The 18436-nt window shown below is 46.2% G+C and overlaps 1 protein-coding gene and 1 long non-coding RNA gene across 2 annotated transcripts in view; one reads left to right on the top strand and one right to left on the bottom strand.

Moving 5' to 3' along the window:
• Window positions 1-10995, top strand: part of LOC128797575 (uncharacterized) — a 32262-nt gene extending 21267 nt beyond the window's left edge. The window contains exons 2-3 of the long non-coding RNA XR_008434181.1: window positions 4710-4866; window positions 10755-10995. This is a non-coding gene — a long non-coding RNA (uncharacterized LOC128797575). The remainder of the gene's footprint in view (window positions 1-4709; window positions 4867-10754) is intronic.
• The window catches only part of CACNG4 (calcium voltage-gated channel auxiliary subunit gamma 4), a 43446-nt gene extending 28214 nt beyond the window's left edge, over window positions 1-15232 (bottom strand). Inside the window, exon 1 of the mRNA XM_053960279.1 lies at window positions 15000-15232. Within this exon, the coding sequence (XP_053816254.1) occupies window positions 15000-15222 (223 nt within the window). The 5' untranslated portion in view covers window positions 15223-15232. The remainder of the gene's footprint in view (window positions 1-14999) is intronic.
• Between the last annotated feature and the right edge of the window lie 3204 nt (window positions 15233-18436).

Here is an 18436-nt window from a genome sequence, read left to right as displayed (position 1 = left end):
AATTCAACCCTGTAATAAATGGCTGGCTAACAATGGGCCAAACTCAGCTTGGATGTTGCTCTAGTTAATTAAGAAGAGCAGCATCGGGGCTACATTTGGCAAGAAGTGTGAAGTGACTGCCTTCAGAGGCAGGGAAGAAAAACCCTTGCTTAGCTCACTGCACCCAGCTCTTCAAATGCAAATTAACCTGTCAACATCTGCATGCAGCCACCCAGGACAGCTGCAAAAAGGAGCATCCTGCACCCAAAAGAAGGGCTGGAAATGTTTAGTTCCAAACAGCTATTTTCTAAAATAATTTCTAGTAAATAAGAATACATTTAAAGTAGTAAACTGAGCATCTGCTGCATGAAATGAATGGAGGACAGCATGTGAAAAGAAACATATGTCAAGTATGCACTTCAGATGCATTGACTACTTGCCTCTAAAACAGAGAGAATTTAAACATATTTGCAGCAAACACACACAAAAAAACTGCCTCTGCAACCCAAAGAAAAGCCTCCAATAACAGCACAAGTTCAGTTTGGCCATACCTTGCCTTTCCCATGGTGGAAGGGAGCAGTTTGCTGGATTTCAGCTGCTGCCTGGCTTCTTTTCCTCAGGCACCTGTCAGGAATGCCAAGCCCAGGCAGCTTTTGTTTGGAGCAAACAACGCCCCTTTACCAGTACATTTAAAAACCCAGAAACCAAGTCACTGCTGCAGCCAAACCCTACCAGATTTGCTTCACTGGAGGGAAGACAGTAAAACACCCCTGTGCCTTTCACAGAGTGCCCTGTCTGCAGAGGTGACATCCTGCCTGGGACCGAGTCGCGCTCCGCGGAGCCGCTCCGGCGCTGGAAGGGCGCTGCTGGTGACTCAATCTCTGCCTTCAATGCCCTGCGACTCGGGGAACTTGCATTTCAATATTTCCTTGAGCCCATCATCCTCAGACAAAATCTCTGCTGACTTAACTGAAGCTCTTACTTGTAAAACAAGTACAGGGCAAGGCCCCTTCAGAGGAGGAGATTCCAGCTCTACAGGGTGGAACTCTTCTTTGTGAAGCAGCATGTGGGAATATTTTCCAATATAACAGGGCATGGGATAAATTCTGATGTCCCCTTTTTTTAGGTCAAGGGAATAATCTCTGTTCCAAAGCTGGGAGAGGTGTGCTGTCCTTCTGTCTGTCTGCTGAGGCTTTGCTAAGGGTTTGGTTCTGCAGCAGTAATCTCATGGTGCAGCCATCTCCTGTGGTTCCCTTGGGAGGGAGGGGAAACAAGCCATGAGCAGCTTTTGCAGAAACTGCTTTGCTATGGTAAATATGTGGTGTAATTAAACAGGACTCAAAAATCTCAGAGTTATAAAAACCCATGGCTTGTACCAACACTTTTACTCATCTGTGGGTTTTCAGGCTGAATCAGGGCTGAGCAAAGAGATCATGAGAAAAAGATCTTTGACTCAGTTGATGGCATTGGTCCTGTTCACCTTGGTATGTTGTAGCATCTTGATAAAGCAATTAAGAAGAAAAAAAAAAAAAAAGAGAAAAACCTCTGGAAGATCCAGAAACCTACTGGTTCTCAAGGAGAACCTCAAAATGGCAGTATCTCTTCCTGTCCCTCCTTTGCTTGGGTTTGCTTCAATATTTTTTTCCCCTGATCCTGGAAGTTACATTTCCAGGAGCGATGAGCTGCCATTGTACTGGCACTGAACTGACAGGGCCCAGCAGTGGGGCTGGGGCTGCATCCCCTTGGCTTGCAGGGCAGCACAGAGTTGCTATTGAGTGTGTGTCCACATGGCAACAGCAGTGGTGCTCCAAGAATTTCATTTCCACGGTGCCCCTGGAGTCTTCACTGCCTTGACATCTTCATTGTTCCACAGAGAAATAAAAGGATTGAAATCCATGGGTAGGGTAAATGCAGTGCAAAATACAGAACACCATAGGACAGGGTTACTTAATGGTTAATTTAGAAAGGAACATATCATTAAAAACGTATGAAGGTGGCTACATATTGATGCTGTATAAATATTTAAAGGGATGCTTCTCGTAAGGGCAGAGTTCCAAGCTACACCTAAAATAACGTGTGCGAAAGAAAATTAAAAGAATATTTCACCATTTGGACTTGTTTAATCTGCCTTGGAAAGGCTTTTTATGCCCAGCTACTGAGCATTAGTATGGGAAAGGAAATCAGACAGAACTCTTTTCTGGTGTAATTCTACTAAAGTCAGCAGAGTTAAACTGAAGATGATTTTTCTGGCCTTTTAAATAGAGTGTAATTTTCTCCATGGGTAGTTATTAAATGCTATTGAGAGAGACTGCGGCTGCTGTTGGAAGGGCTTTCTGGAGAGGTCACTCTGTCCCATGTGAACAGCACCAGTGAAAAACCAGGAGCTTTGTAGGTTTTTACAACTTGAAGAGTTCCTGGAGGCTCTAACTCCACCACACGTCACTGCCTGACCCAAAGCTAAGAGCACATATCTATTCTGAGTTGAGATATCCTGGCTTGACATCCACTCCTACATCACAAGAATTCTGCCTGTAGAAATTGCTTAAAATATTGGAGGGGGCATTGCAAAAGATATTTGTGTGGACATTTGGTCCATCTCTGTCAGAGAGGACATATTCCTTAAATACACTTTCTGAGGCTCAACTGCTCAGTCTTGACATTTTGGGGCTGTTGGGGTTTGTGTGCTTTTCACCAGCTCTCCTAAGCACTGGCTGAGGTGGCCCTTCCCTGTCCTTGTTATTTGGGGCCCAGATTCCTGCAGCCTTGTCTGCACGTGGACCAATTTGAAGGGTGTCAAAACGCCCAAAAGGTACCTCCTGCATGGACACAGGGCTGAATAAGTCCTAGACTAAAAGGTTCCTATTTTGGGGGGGATTGGGAAGATGTCAGGATCTCTCAAAAGGCACCTCAAGGGTCTGGCTCTCCCATGGGTGGCTCTGTCCCTCACATGGAGTGCTGAGCCAGGTACCCAAAGTGTGGGGCTGGGCAGGATCCAAATGGGTTTTCCTCCTGCCTGCACACCAAAGGACTCTGCCCTCTCTTACAGAAATTAAGCTCAATCCTCAGGCAAAGCAGCAGCAAAATTTGGATCATAAATCAAGATAAATCTTGGTTTTAACGGGGGGCAGAGCCCAGAGAATTATTTAGCCATTTTACAAAAAGCCTAACATCCTCTTGGGATGAAATGGGAACACATGAGACCTCATAATTTATATATGTATTAACTTCCCACTGGTGAAATTAAAATGCAAAATAGTGTCTCTAAACAAAACTGTGAAGCTCTGTCCCTCGAGAGAGTTAAAAATGAAATGGGCAAAGCATCTCCCACAGGATCTGTTCTTACCCTTGTAGGGCTTTGGGCTGGATCGTAGGTATTTTCTTTCTCACAGGCACAATGCTGAGCTCCAAGAAAGGATTTGCCTGTGCAATACAGTGAAGCCCAGCAATAATTACCCATTGTGCTCTGTGATGAGCCATCCCTTTGGTTCTTCAGTAACCCGTGCACCTGGACTTTAACTAAAACCAAATAATATGCACAGAAAACATTTTTATGTAAGAGGAGGTGAACATCACTAAAAATCAGAGAGCCTTTGTACGGCATGCCAAACTGCTGAAGCGAAAAAATGTCTTCAGTGAAAGGGCTCAGATGTGAGCATGTTTCAGTGCACAGCTCCAGGAAAAACTCTGATAATAAATGTGAGCTTGTTATCGTTGCTTTTCAGTGGGAAGTAAAGCCGGAAGCAGGGTCGTGCTGGCTAATTGAAGCTTACATTTCCATTCAAGCACTGCATTTTAATTATAAACTGGTGACACAAGTGTCACTTAGTTCCTACCCTGTTTTAAGTGTGCACACGTATAAAAAATATTTTCAGTTATTAATTTATTCTTGTGATCATGTTCATTATCCTGCATTATGTGTACCAGGCACGTGTCTAATGACATGTTTGATACACGCTAATTCTTATGCCTCTTTTAATACAGAGCTTACACAGACATTTTAGGCTGAGCATGGTGCCAGTTGGCCACCAAAACAGGTGCACATTAATGCTATAAAATCAGCATTAGGAACTGTGTACCCATATTCTGGCCAGCTGCAAGCACTTGCTCAGCCCTCCCAGGGCACAGCAGTCATGCCAGAAAATGGGATAACCTGTGGGAGTAGCTGCATCCAGTGCCTGGAGATGCTGATGGTGAGGTCCTGCTGCCCAGGTCTGGCTCTGATCCTGGACCAGGGTCCAGCTCTGGCGTGTGAGCTGAGCGTGCTGGCTCTTTGTGTGGCCAAAGCCCAGGGTTAATGCTTAAAATTCAGGTGGAACATTTCTGGCCTGTTTTTTCCTTCCCTATGGGGTTTTTGTGCTGTGCCCAAAGAATGTCTCCAGCTAGAACACTGCCATTTATACACAGAAATTAAAATAAAATGAGCAAAAAGGTCACTGGGAAATGGCTACCAAGAGACACCAAGTAAGTCATTAAGAACTCAGGCCAGGAGCACAAGTGAGAACACGGGAAATATCCCTAGAAAGCAAATTATGAAGGTAAACATCTTTCAAAGGCATGGATAGAACAGGATAGCTGCGTTTTTCCCCTCTTAATTTGCTGCCAAACTATAAAGAGGATTCTGTTTTAATAAACACAACCATAGAGGGACACTGCAAATGAATTGTTCGAACGGCTGTAATTAGAAGTGGTGCTGTGAACATCATTCCTAAATGCGACATGGTTTATTTCAGGTCTTGCATCTTTAAGGATCCCAAAGCACCTCGGAACCATCTGCATTTGTCAGTGCTGAAGGCAAGGACAAGAGCACAGCAAAACGTGCAGAGCAAAGGAGAAAAGCTTCCCATCCTCTGGAGCAAACCACAGGATGTTTAACCTCACAGTGAGCAGGTATTGGCATAGTCACGGAGAAATATCTTTTGAAACACCCAAGTAACTTAAAAAAAATGAAATTTGGCTGACTCTCAGTGCGATGTAAGCTTGGATAGAGGTCGGAAGCCTCACCCTTTGGAAAGTCTGCTCACTGTCTTGGAGCATCTTTTGTCCACAGACAAAAATGTATTTTCACAGTGGGCAGAGCTGGGGGGATGTGGAGCAGCTCTGATCCAAACACAAGGTGGGAACATCCAAGCAGCTCCAAGCATGAGCCAAGAAAGTCAGCTCCTTGCTACGTTCATTGGCTTGGGTTCAGTGTGTGCAGAGGGGTTTTTGCACTGGGGCTGTCTGTGTCCTACTGCTCCATCTGGAAGGGGTCAGTCTGCTGCAAAGAGCACTCTGGTAACCCCCAATTCGCTGTCATGGCAAATAACTGAGCCCCTGCTGGCTGGCAGAAGGATGAGGGTAAGGACCCAACTGGTTTGGGTTAGCAGCTTGGTTGTAAGAAACATTTCCAAATTGTTACTGAGCTCCCAGATTTATTACTTGGTATTTTATCATGTTTAGGAGAGCTCTGCCTGATACTGACATTTTCCAATAGTTCCCCTAATAAAACTCAGTTGAAATAGTCCTGAGCTCCAGCTGTACAGAATAACCTGCCTTCAGCCAGGTGTACATCAGGTGGCAGAATGGGAACAGGGGATGTTAAATCTGGGAGGAAGCAGAGCCTGGGCCTCTCCCTCTGCAATGGAAATCAAATTCCTGAAGTTTTGGTAGTTCACAGCTGCCTGCAAATCACCTTCCCACACTCAGCAGAGCCATATCTGGAGTTTAACTATCCATTTTGGGCTATTGGCTTCAGTGGCTCCAGTAACAGGCCTCTGTTCAGTGAATTTGAGGGATTCAACCCTGTTCACAGTCCCCGTGGATGAAAATGTGATGTGACAATGCAACTTGCTGTTTCATCATCTGGCTAAAACCAATCCAACACACAAAGAAACCAAGTCTAGCGAATTTTGCATTAAAATATACACATTATGTAAAGGAGCATTGCTATGGCTTACTTGAATTTAGAATATCCACTGGACAAAGATGATTAAAGCCCACTACTGCCATTAGTGAGTCATGCACGGAGGAGTATCACAAACTTTCATATCTGGGTACCTTTGAAAGCTCAGCCTAAATAGTCACACGGTCTTCCAGCATTGAGAGTTCATTATTTCATTTGCTTGCAGGCAGTTGAATGCTGGGGGCTGAGCTCTAAAAAACCCCAACAGCATGACAATTCTTCCAGCAAAGTCATCCAGTGCCTTGCTGTCAGCTATCACTGATAGGCAGCGAGCTGTGAGATAGGTGTGCACAGCTCTGATGGGTGTTTGCTATAAGTTACAGTTTAGATTTGATTACATTTAGGCAATGTTCCTCTGGCAGGATCCTATTTCAAGTCATAATTGCGACATGCCATGGTTCCTTTTTAATGCCTTGCAGCACCAAGAGATAAACTGTGCCTCTGGGATGCAAGGAAGACAATAACAACCCCAGTGTTATTGAATGCTATATATTTGGACAGGAGAAGACATCCAGTCATCCATATTCCACACAAAACTGCATCATTTAAAAAGTATAAATTGGAGACAACTGATCTGAAACCCCGGTAGAGAATTGGCAGTGACTTAAAAATGGTTATTAACTTAATCTGAAAAAAACCCTGGCAGCTAAACAAGGGTGCTAATTCCTGCCTGAGCTGGGTCCCTCTCCCACTCGAGCAGGGGATGCTCAGTGCTGCTGAATATCTCAGAAACATTTGGCATTATCAAGCTAACAGGACTGGCTAAGTGAGAAACATTCAAAGGGCACAACTAAGTGGCACAATTCCAAAACAGCAATTAAAAGGCGGAATGCTTGAAAAAGAACAATAAAAGAGGTTAATTTGTATCAGGGCTTGGCAATTGGTACAGGAAATACTGTAATTCCATAACGTGATCTCCCTTCACCCATCTCTTCATACCATGACTGTGTGTTAATAATCTATCATTCCTTCATGGACAACATTTGACAAGAAATGACTCAATTCTATTGAAGGAGAATTTACAGGGCTATTTGTTAAGTAGGCAGGAGCCTGGATAAAGCCTGGGAAACAAGTAAAACAGGTAGAGAAAAAGAGAACCCAGACTATACCTTTGGACAAATAAGTGATTACACATTTTTCATTGGCAGGATGGCACAGAGATGGTCAAGAGTTAAGAAGATAAATTTAAAAAATCTTAATTTTCTACCTAGGGTGGTATCTACTTATTTTCTAGAGAAGGACTCATGCCCTGTCATTGAAGAGCTAATTTCAAAGGTATCTCTTTAGCAGAAGGAAGGTTATAACATTTTAGCAAGGTGAGGAAAAAAGAGGAAGAGAACAAAGATGTTGAGATGACAGGATGCCACAGGAAGGAGGAGAAAGAGGGGCTGGACTATCTGCCAGGCTAAATCAAGAACTGCTCCAACGCTTCCACTGCATTTGACTCCCAGCATGCAACAACTGGCAAAAATGCCCCCAGATCTGAAGGGAAATCTAGCTAAGTCTGTCTAGGCTGGGCTATCCATCCTGCAGGCAGCTTGCCTGGAGGCTTGCTATTTTGAGATAGTAGAGAGGCTACTTGTCATTAATATTATGATAAATCTTAATATAGAGGAAACTTCAAATGTTGCTGTTGTCCACAGCACTTCCATGTGCCCTGCAAAAAAGAAAAACCCCACACTGAAAAAAAAAAAAACCAGCTGAAGCCCAGGACTGAGCCACCTTCCGTGTTAAAATGTTGAAGATAAAACGAGCTATGTGAGTGAAGACAAATAACTAAAGGAAAGAGCTATCTGGGAGTAGAAGAGGGAGGACAAAATATATTGCAATTTAACTGATCAAAAGCCACTGAAAAAGTGAGAGGCTTCAGAACAAGGCAGAAAAAACCAAGAAGTCCTGCCCAGTACTGGTGCTGTCTGCTGCAAACACCCTTTTGTTCTGAAGTCATAAATGTGTACCAGCCTCTCAGACATATGGGCAGTTGTGCATTTATCCTGTTTATTTTACTACTCCTGTGCATCCTGCCTTGCCATCTGTTGGGAAGAATTTGGATGCTGAACCATAAGTCTGAGACATAATAAATACCAGTAAACAGAAATCTAAAATGAAGATAAGCACCAAGTAATGTTTGGAAGCAGGACCAGTTTTTCAGTTTGATAGTTTGATTTATTTCCTGAGATGAGTTTTGGCTCAGAAAAGAAGGACCAGCAGGAAAAGGTCCAATTGAAGGGACAAATCTGCGATCCCTTCTCTTATATTGGCTTCATATTGGCATAATTCCACTGCCTTCCTAGAAAGCAGTTAACTTTACGTAGGTGGAGAATCAGACTTAATCCTGTCCCTCAAGGAAGACATGCTTAAACACCAAATATTGCATGTATAAAACATAAGTTGCAAGCAGAACGCATCAAACCCAGTTAAAGCCCTGTTCCTGCATCTTCCCCGAGCTGGGCAGCCCTCTCGCCGTGTCCCAGTTTCTCCACATCTTCGTTTCCATTTTATTATTAGAATGAGAGGGAAGTGGGTGGAAAGGAAGCACAGTTATCCCTCCTAGTCAGGGGCAGGAAGAGAAAGCAACTGGCCCCAGATAAAGCAGGAAACCTACCAAAGCCCAGAGTCACAAGCCCATCCTCCTCCTCCTCCTCCTCCTCCTCCTCCTTCCTCTCAATTTTCAGTTTGGGGATACAGAAATTCTACAGAAATTGCTGCTCTTTAGCACATAAACCACAGAGACACCAGCTAAATATCTGGGAGCTGAGAGGTGTTAATAACAGACTTCAGATTACACTCAGTACCTAAGTACTCCTACCTCCTCAAAGGAATTAGAGATGAGATGAAAGCACTTGCTTCTCTTCTTAATATTTGTTCTTTTTTTGCTCTGTTTCTGCAAAAATACACAAGACTACAGGATGGAGACATCAGGTACACTCCCCTTCCCCTGAGTTTTTTACAAGATGTTTTGTACCTAGCAAGACTGACTGAAGCTTCAGGTGGGACAGCACGACCTGAGCAGAGGTGACACTGTGTGACCCAGCAAATGGGACAGGGTGTACTGGAGGAATAATCACTGTGTTGAAATGTCACAGGAGCAAAAGAAATACCTTGCTGTATTGACTTGTTTTACCAGTTTACACTGGTGAGGGTCAGTAGAGCTGCCAGAAGGAAGGGCAAGCCCGGGCAGTATCTAAAAAGAGCACTAAAAGCCCATAAAGGTAACAGCTGCTGGACAAAGCCCAAAGACTGCATTACATCATTGCAAAGGTCCCCACAAACCCCAAAATGAGTTACTATGGCTCTGACAGATCCTACCACAAATGCCATCTGTCAAGTCCTCAGAACATGCAGTGTAACTATATACAGAATAAAACAGTAACTGCAGCACAACACAGCCACGAGGATCCTGTTTGTACAATCCAGTGCCTCCTTGACTCCTCACAAAACATTTCTGAAACCCCCCCAGAACAATCCTGAAACCCAGGTGAGATTAATATCCTCCACATTGCATCCTGCACAGTAGAAAAGAGCTTTACAGCTGGATTACAAATGTGCTTTCATTGGTCTGCAGCCTTGGGGGAGCATCACTAATGCACACAGAGTCTTTGGGATCTAAGTTTTGCACTGGGATATCTGACATGCTGAGAGCCACGGAGGAAAAACCAAAACCTTCGTGTAGCCTGATAGCTCCCTACTGGCTATAGAGTAGATCGAGTTCAAGAAAGCAAATTAATTCATTAAAGTGACATATATTCAGTCAATTAGCTTCAGATCCTTGTTTCATAGGGCAGGGAAGAACGGATGTTTTCTGACATCAATAAGATCATTTGAGAGCCTCTGTATAAACGTTCAAAGAAGTGCATTGAGGAGACACATGCTCTTTTTTTTTTTTTTTTTCATTTAAGAATAGATAATACCTTAACCCATCCTCTGCTGGCAGATCCTCCAGCACCAAATTTCTCAGTATTTTTAAGTATTTTATACAATGGACAATATTTCAAAGGGATTGAACTCTGTGTCCATAAAGGCAGCTCCAAATTCAGAAACTCTAACAAATTGAATGCTCCTGAAAAAAAAAAAAAAAAAAAGACCTAAAACTGGTGTTAAAAAAAATCCGTCCATCAGTTGCCAGCAAATCTGCTCTGCTTCAGCCAGGGTTGCAAAGCTGACATTGGAGTGCTAAGAATTGCTGTTGAAAACAGTGAGTAAAGCACATGGACCTTATCAAGAGCATGTGTTGTACCAAGGCAACGGAGATGGCATGAGCAGGATGTATGGAATGAAAGAGTTACAAACATGGTCTGCAGCTCAGCAGAGTCCTTCTCTGGTGGGTTTATGTTTGTGTTGAAAGATTAATGGGTGAAAGTTCACACTTCAGGAGTGCAATAATAGGTATATATTGTCCTAGAAACAGACTACAGCATCACAAAATAAGTTTTTCAGAGCAGAGACACCCATTTGGGTATTCTTCATTTGCAACCACTTTTCTTTCACAGTGTGAGCACAGGCTCATGTGCCTGCACAGACTGAGAAGAGCAACCACCTCTTAATGTGCCTGTGGACACAACCTCCAAGGCAGGTCATGTCTGATCTTAGAGGGATTTAACATTTGCTCTACACCAAATAACACTTAGGCCACAGCACTGGAAGAAAAAGTCTGCATTATATTCAGTTTATTACAAACAGTGGTGGTGCTGGAGCTTCATAGCTGTGCTTGGAGAATACTAAGGAATATTCATTCTTTTCAGATGAGCCATGAATTTGCAGTATTGATGGACAGCAGCCTGCCTTTATTTGCTTGCCTCAAACATTGGTATAAGCATTTTCATTTTGTTTTCAGGGGTATCCATGGAAGCGGCGCATGCGGGTGCCGCAGTTCCCGTGTTTGTGTGCATTCATCCAAGCTGGAAGACTTGCAAATAATTGTGCAAATGTGTGTTTGTGCAAGTTTTTAAATCCATAAATGATTTTACTCGATCCTTCCTCCCCATTATAAATGTTCCAGCCATGCAGCCAGGAAGGACACGTGGGCCCACGTGAGTTAAATAGCCAATTGCACCACTTGAAAAGTAAATGGCAAACAGGGAATACTAAAAGCAGTAGACACAATGGGTTCAAAGAGATTCATGTGCTGAAGTGTTTAATAAAATACTCTTTGAATAAATTTAAATTACAAGTACATTACTTGATTTCCTATCTTGATGTCACAGAGCCTGCAGAGCGCTCTATTGTGAGCTGTCCTATTAACTTCGGCACGATTGTTCACCAAGATAAGCAGTTTCAGTGGATAAAGTGGTGTTTTTAACATTGTTTTTTCCTAGGCAAATATTTTAATCAGATCCTCCTCGTGAGAGAGACCATGCAAGCTGTGCTGCACATTTCCCATAGGGGCTGCTGGGAAATCAGAGTGGTTTCATCCCTTTCTGGGCTTAGGTTGACCACAGAATGGTTACTCACAGGACACAGCATCTGCGGGGTTTGCAAAACCCTGCTCTGCACCCAGGGACCCAGAGCTTGTGACAGCCACCACAGCTCAAGTGTGGACATGGGACAGAAGAGCAGGACCCAAAATGGGGCTGGTTTGCTCTTGTGAATCTGTGGGTTGGGGTGCAGGTCTCAGGTTGATTGGCTGCATGGGATCTGTCAGAAACTCCCTACTCCAGTGGCATTTTAACTTCAGCTGCCGAGGCTGCAGCTATTGTGGTTATCTTGGGCCCAGAAAACCAAACCCCAGCTTTGCCAGGGAGCCCTGGGCCACCCTCAGAGGCTCGGCCACTTCTGTTCCTCACATCCACACCAGGAATTATTTCACTTTCCCACTGAAGGCAATTACCTTGGATAAAACTTTTAAAAATCCACACAGAAACGGCACAATTATTTAAAATCTGCTCAATGAACCTCCTACCTCCACCTTTGACAAACACACTAAAAGAACAAAATTGGGATTAGACAGGCAAGAGTTTGAGTGATGGATCATTAATGCTGCCTCTTGAGTGACTAAGCTCCATAGTAGTATCAACTACTAGAACTGAAACATGATTTCATCCCTGCAGCTCCAAACAAAGATAATGTGCTTGATCCCTAAGCTGCATCACTCCAATTACGATGCCAATTTGTTGTAAAATATTGTTTCAAAGAAAAACAGGAAAACATCGAGGAGCACCTGATAATTGAATTATCAGGTTACCCTTTTACATCCTGTTTCAGCAATTTTGTTTGAAATCTTGGAACCGGGGCTACAGAAGAAGTGATTGCTCATAATCCAGCATACAGTTTAATTGATAGAGCTGAGAAACATTTTACTGGGAAATTTCAATTGACCTGAAATTTGCTCAGCAAAATGCTTTATGTATGTCAAAAGCAATTTCAGAGGCTGTTAAAGGCATTTTCAGCTTCTGCACATTTGTGTTTCAGATTTGTCTTTTTGACATAAGAGTGAAATGGCAATAAAGACTATTAAAATAAATTAAAGAGGTTTTAACAATTATTTCTCCAAAACACCAGAAGATTTCTAAAAATAGGTTTGAAGCCAGACCATTTAAACACATGTAAAAATCCATAACTGAAGCTATTTCCCTGCTATGTATCTCCTCAGAATTGCAATATTACCTTTAGATTACTAAAAGTCTCAGCCACTTCAAATGAGCGAGGCTCTGAAATGGTCAAGGGAGTGTTGTTTTAAATCAGCTTCTAGAAATGGTTTTATTATTTTATAAAACAAAGGAATGGTTCCATGTTGAAATCCAAGTCCCATGGCATGGTTTAAAACATGAATAATTTACTGTATCTATAGATTTTATCTTACAAAACAGAACATACTGAAAAAGGAGGAGAGAATGTAGTCTTTGCTCCTCAGCTCTGTGAACAGATGACAGCTTTCTCAAATTGGGCATTCTTAGCACATATTTGACAACTTTAAAAATTGTAACTTTATAATTTGATTATGAGCATTTGAATTTTGAGCAGAACAGCTCCCTTGCTGTCGGATTGATACGTCCCATGAAAAGGCTTTTTATCCCCTGAACTGATGGGGGTTTGAGCTTCATTGGCACACAGCTCCTGGGTGCAACTGTTCAAAATCCCCTGGTGAGTGCCAGGAGGGCACCGGCGCTGCCCAGTGCTGCAGCCAGGCTGGAGCTCGGCCGTGGTGCTGGGAGCTGCCTCAGCACTGCCCGTTCCCTACGGCTCCCCTGACTGCTGTCCTCCTAAATAAAGTTCTGACTTAAGCCCAGGTGAAATCAAGGCAGAAATCCCACCAGTTTCAGTCAAAGCTGCACTTCGCTTCTATGAATGGTGTTACTGGGAGACCACAGAGAAATCCTGACATTGGGAAACTCAGGGATTTTTCCCAGAGGTGACAGGTCCAGCCTAGCTGAACAAGCTCAGCAACTCCTGCAAGATACAAACGAACTTATTTTCCATGAAAAACGGAGGCTGAAGACACTTAGAACAAGCTCAGTGAAGATCACAAGATTCAGTTCAAGTGGAGGATGTTCAGCACCTCTCAAGCAAACTCAGGAGCTCTCAGATGCAAGCCCTCATTTTCCAGGTGCCATAAAAGCCCATGCTGAGTGTTAGATTTCCTTTAAGAGTCATAAAGCCAAGCATTGCTATTACCCATAAACCTTCACATTTCAATAATTCTTTCTCTCTTTAGCATCTAAAAATATTTCCTTTTCCTACAGCTCTTCTATGTATGCCTACTATTACTAGGTAGCAAATCCGGTATTTTAAGAGAAAAATCATGTTACACTGTAGCCTTAAATCATTAGCTAGAGGAGAAGATGAGAGCAGACGTGAGAATGAGGTGTTTTCTACCATGCCACAGCCTGTTCTGGGCAGAAAAAAACCATCTGAACACAGCTGCGACTCTGAACCGGAGCTGGGCTCGTCTGGGCTGAGCCGTCTGTCAGTTGGAATAAAGCACAAAGGCGGGTTTGCAAAGTTCCCGTGAGCTAAGCCGTGCTGATGGAATGAGGTGCGCAGCAGCCCGCCCGCCCAGCGCATCCCTGTGGGGAGCAGGGCTCCGGTGCCCCCATCCCCCGAGCCACAAAGCGGCTCGGCACAAGTCACCGGCGCTCCTCCGCCCTCCCTTTCCCCCACGCTCTCCTCCGGCACCACGGAGGCTCTGCTGGCCGTTCTCAGAGAGAATGGACCAGCAGGTGAGAGGCTTCAGAGCCACCGTGGCCACAGCCCCCGCTGCCAGCGCATGTCCCTCCTTTCCCAGGGATGTGCCCCATTCCCGCGGCCGGAGCCCGGCGCTCTCGGCTGACAGATGTGCCTTCCCATCTGGGCTTTGCGACCTGCTCTGCCAAATGCTCGCAACACCCATGTGCTTCTTTGTCCCCGCAGTTACCGCCGCGCCTTCCCCACAACTCCATTTTCAGAGCGGGAGCCACATGTTCGGCCTCTGCGGGGAGCGGGGTCCTGCTGCCCAGCTCAGCCGCTACAACACCCATCTTTTTATTGTTCCCATCCTTCAGCCTGGCCCTCGGGCTGTATCGAGGAACCCCGAGTCCACACTGAAGCACCTGAGCGGTGGCAACACCCCCTCCACGCGAGCTCCCGGTGTCTCTGTCTGAGGGCAGACTGGGAGGAACTGGAGTTCCCGCTGTCCTGCCCGAGAGCTGTGGTTGAGCTCCAAAGCTCCTAAAGCCGAAGTCCCGGGGGGAGGGGGGACAGGGGAGACCCAGCCCGAAGCCCGCAGGGCTCAGGTGCGCCCCAAAGCACCCAAAGCCCCGACCCCGCCAGGAGCCCCCCAAAGCCCCGAAGCCCCGGCGATGGTCGCGGAGCGAGGTCGCTCCCCTGGGCAGCGCTCCCCTGGGCAGCGCTCCGCATCCCGCCGCCGGTTCCCATGGCAATGTCGGAGATGCCGGTTGCCACGGTAACGCCATCCTCCTCCTCGGCCGTGTCCGAGGCAGCGGCGCGGCTCCGGCTCCGGCCCCGGCTCCGGCGGGGCTCAGCCCGGCGGCCCCGGCTCCAGCTCCTGCCGGGCTCTGCCCGGGCGCTGCCCGGCGGCTCCGGGAGCGCAGCCGGGTCCCCCCGGGGGAAGTCGCTTCCCCCCTCCCCGGCGCGGCCCCGGTACCTTCGAGGCAGCAGATCCTCCAGAGCCCCGAGTGCGTGAGATCGCCCCGCGCCCGCCGCGGCGGCCCCTGCGCCTCGTCCGTCGTGATGTTGGTGCCGTTGCAGATGTGGGCGCTGGAGTAGAGCCAGTAGTCGGTGCCGATGGCGATGGCCATGAGGCTGAAGGCGGCGAAGGCGCCCACCGTGGTCAGCAGCATCTGGACGCCACGGTCACACCACACCATGGTGCTTCATAGTCCCCGCACGGGCGCGGGGGGCCGCACGACACCGCCCGGCAGCCGCCGCGCCCGCGGGAGGCTCCGAGTCACGGGGCGGGGGGCGGGGGCGCGGCGGGCGGGCCGGGCGGGGGGAGCCGCTGCCGCCGCCGCGGGGCCGGGCTCCGCCGCCGGCCGCGCCCCCGCGCACCGCCCCGGCCGCGCAGGCACCGGCCACGGGCGGAGGGAAGCAGGCAGGGAGGGATGCAGGCAGGGACGAGCCTCCCGACCCCCGACGTGCCGCCGCCCCGCCGGGGAGAGCCTGGCCCCGGGCCCCCGGTGCGCGCCCGCCGAGCATCGCTCCGGTCCTTCGGTCTGAGCGGGCTCCGCTGCGTTTGACGTGTTCCATCCCGGGAAGTGCTCGAGGCCCGCTGGACGGGGCTTGGAGCTACCTGGTCTAATGGAACGAGATGGGCTTTAAGGTGCCTTCCAACCCAAACCGTTCTGTCATTCTATGAAATTCACAGGGGATGAAGGTGTGAGTGTGAACCAGGTTGGCTCTCCGCCCTGCAGCATGCCAGGATCTGTCTGGAGAGCAGGGAGGTCTCACCCACTCTAGAGGTGCAAAGCTCTGCACCTTCACTGCTCTTTCTTGGGGGGGTTCTCCATACCTTCCTTCTGCTGCATGGGTCGCCCTGGAAATCACCGTGGAAACGGTGCCAAACACAGTGGGGATGAGGGGTTGCAATTCCAAGAAGATGCCCACATTGCCAGGGAGCTACAGCAGAGCCATCAAGGGGGTTTAGCCATGATTTCCTCCTGCAGCCTCACTCTGCAATTAATTACCCAAGGAGGTTGTAGGCAAATGTTTGGGTTGCTGGTTTGCTCCTCTTTGGAAGGGTGTGGAGACAATCCGGCACCTGAAAATATTTTCCCTTGGAAAACCAAGGGGAGAAATATCTACACCATTTCTGTCGCACTATCCTGTCTTCCACCCCTCACTCTCATCACCACGAGTTGACAAGTCGGTCCTGCCTCCACCTCATGCAAGTGACAAGCCAGATGAATGGGAAGGCTTCCTGATCAGCTAATGCATTTGTGTGGAGGGAACGTGGCAGCACACCAGTTTTATGTATATGAATTAGGGAGTGGGAGGACAAGAGCTACAAACCTCGAGAAATACAGTGCTCTTGCCGAGCAGTGCGTGGATGGCTGCAGGTGCTGGTGTGACTCCAATGCTCAGCATACCAACGCAGAGAGGCTTTTCAGCTGCTCGTCCATTTCAGAAAAAACCCTGGGAGAACAAAAAGCAAATACAAATTAAAAGCTGGTCTTTATTTTGCAGAGACTTCGGCAAATTGCTCAGACATGAAGCCTATAAACATAGAACAGCTCCAAAGTCAGATGCTTGGTTTAAAAATGTAAATTATGCTTTTCTTTTCAGTTGTGGTTTGTAGGTGTATCAGTGCCTTTGCAAAAATCACCTTCTAAATTAATGTCTCTCTTAGAAATGGAAGAATGAAATCAGGTAAATTCAAAAGCAGAGTGAAACATCATTCTGGAAAACTGGATTGAGCATTTAAGTTTAATGAGGTTCAACAAACTTCTCATTTGAAATATATGTTTGTACCTCTGGGCTTTGGGGGTTTGGACAGAGTGGGGAAATGAGATACTGAAACAGCAGCAGAGAAGCTATTTCCATTGCTTTTTAAACCTATTGAGCCTTAATTAATATTATTTATTTGTGTTACTGTATTGCTGGGAGAGATGCTTATGGCTGGAGCAGAGGGAGGGGGAGGGCTGGGTGGGCTGTACCCACAGCAGGGATTCCACATGGCACTGAAACATCCTCCTTGAGCACTCCCAGTCCAGACATGCCACAGGACACAGGGAGGGTGGCTGTCCTGGTGGGTTCTCTGCAGCCTCCACCAGCAGAAAGGGGACACACAGCACCAGGGTTTCCATGGGCTCAGAGCCACCAGCCCTGCAGCAACGCTCCTATTGACTGTGCAAGGTAACAGCACATTAATGGCATTTATTAATAAAATATCTTGCTCCTCTTCCTCCTCCTCCCATTTTTGCAAAGAAGACATCTGTTTCTGTTTCTCCTGCCCTGAGAGAAATAACTTGGGCTCCTGAAGGGTTACAGAGCGGCATCCAAGGCAGGCAATCATTTTCTGCCCAAGCTATCTTCTTTAGTTTAAAAATGTTCTCTATTCTTTTGAAATGCATGAAGTAGATTGTGGGAGAGCTAATATTATATTCCACTACAGAAAGCTGGTGGAGTATTTTACATTGATGTCTGGCTGTAGTGATTTTCTAAGGATTTTGAATTCATTAAATCCAACCATTGAATAATCTCCATTCGTGGCGGAAGGAAGGCAAAAGTGCTTACTCTCTTCAGCAGCAGAAAAGCGTGTAGTCTTTTCTGAAACACAAGATCTCTCTGACCCACTGCATGCAGCACAGGTTGCCCACCATGTCACCTTTGATTTGCAGGCTTTGCTTATGATACAGCCTTACAAAACTGCCACTGAATGTAGCAGCAGAGAGCCTTGGCAGGGTGTTTTGCACTGCAGTAGCCTCCTCCATCCTCAATCAGAATTAAGATCCAATTGTTCTAAGCTCAGACCAGAGGCAGAAGCTCAGGACAATGAGAAGAGAAAGCCCCACAGGGTCTCCCTGTAATTCAGCACAACAATGTGCAAGGACAAGAGTCCAAACCCAGAAATAATTTTTACCCTGGAGAAACAGAATCTTGAAACAGAATTGTTTTGATTCCTTGACGTTGATGTTCAAAGCTTTAAATGAAATCTTGTGCCTGATCATTTTATTTCTGAACTGAATAACAGTTACTTTGGAGACAAAACTTTGGCTTTAACTGAATTCAGTGAGAGCTGTCACTAATAAAATCCTGCCCCAGAGACACCACTGATATCAGAAGAAAACTGCAAGATGTTACCATTTAGCATTACTGCTGGTAAGTGTCAAACATATTGAGTTTAACAGATTAGGCTTTCTTAGATTTTTTTTTTTTAATCTATCATCTAGAAAAATAACACTAGCATTTCACTGAAAGAAACTTTTGGAAATTGCTCAAGAAGAACTCAAGAGAGTTCTTTCTCAGAATGAAAATAATCACTTCAATTAAATAGGGCTTTTGATGTAGATACAGTCTAACCATCATCAAAGCCTGGAACAGATATTTCATCCTCCCTTGTTCTCTCTCAGCTTTTAGCTCTGT

The sequence above is a fragment of the Vidua chalybeata genome, chromosome 19, assembly GCF_026979565.1.
Source record: "Vidua chalybeata isolate OUT-0048 chromosome 19, bVidCha1 merged haplotype, whole genome shotgun sequence".
Taxonomy (NCBI): domain Eukaryota; kingdom Metazoa; phylum Chordata; class Aves; order Passeriformes; family Viduidae; genus Vidua; species Vidua chalybeata.
Note: the sequence above shows the minus strand (reverse complement) of the source record. Positions and strands in the feature narration are given on the sequence as shown.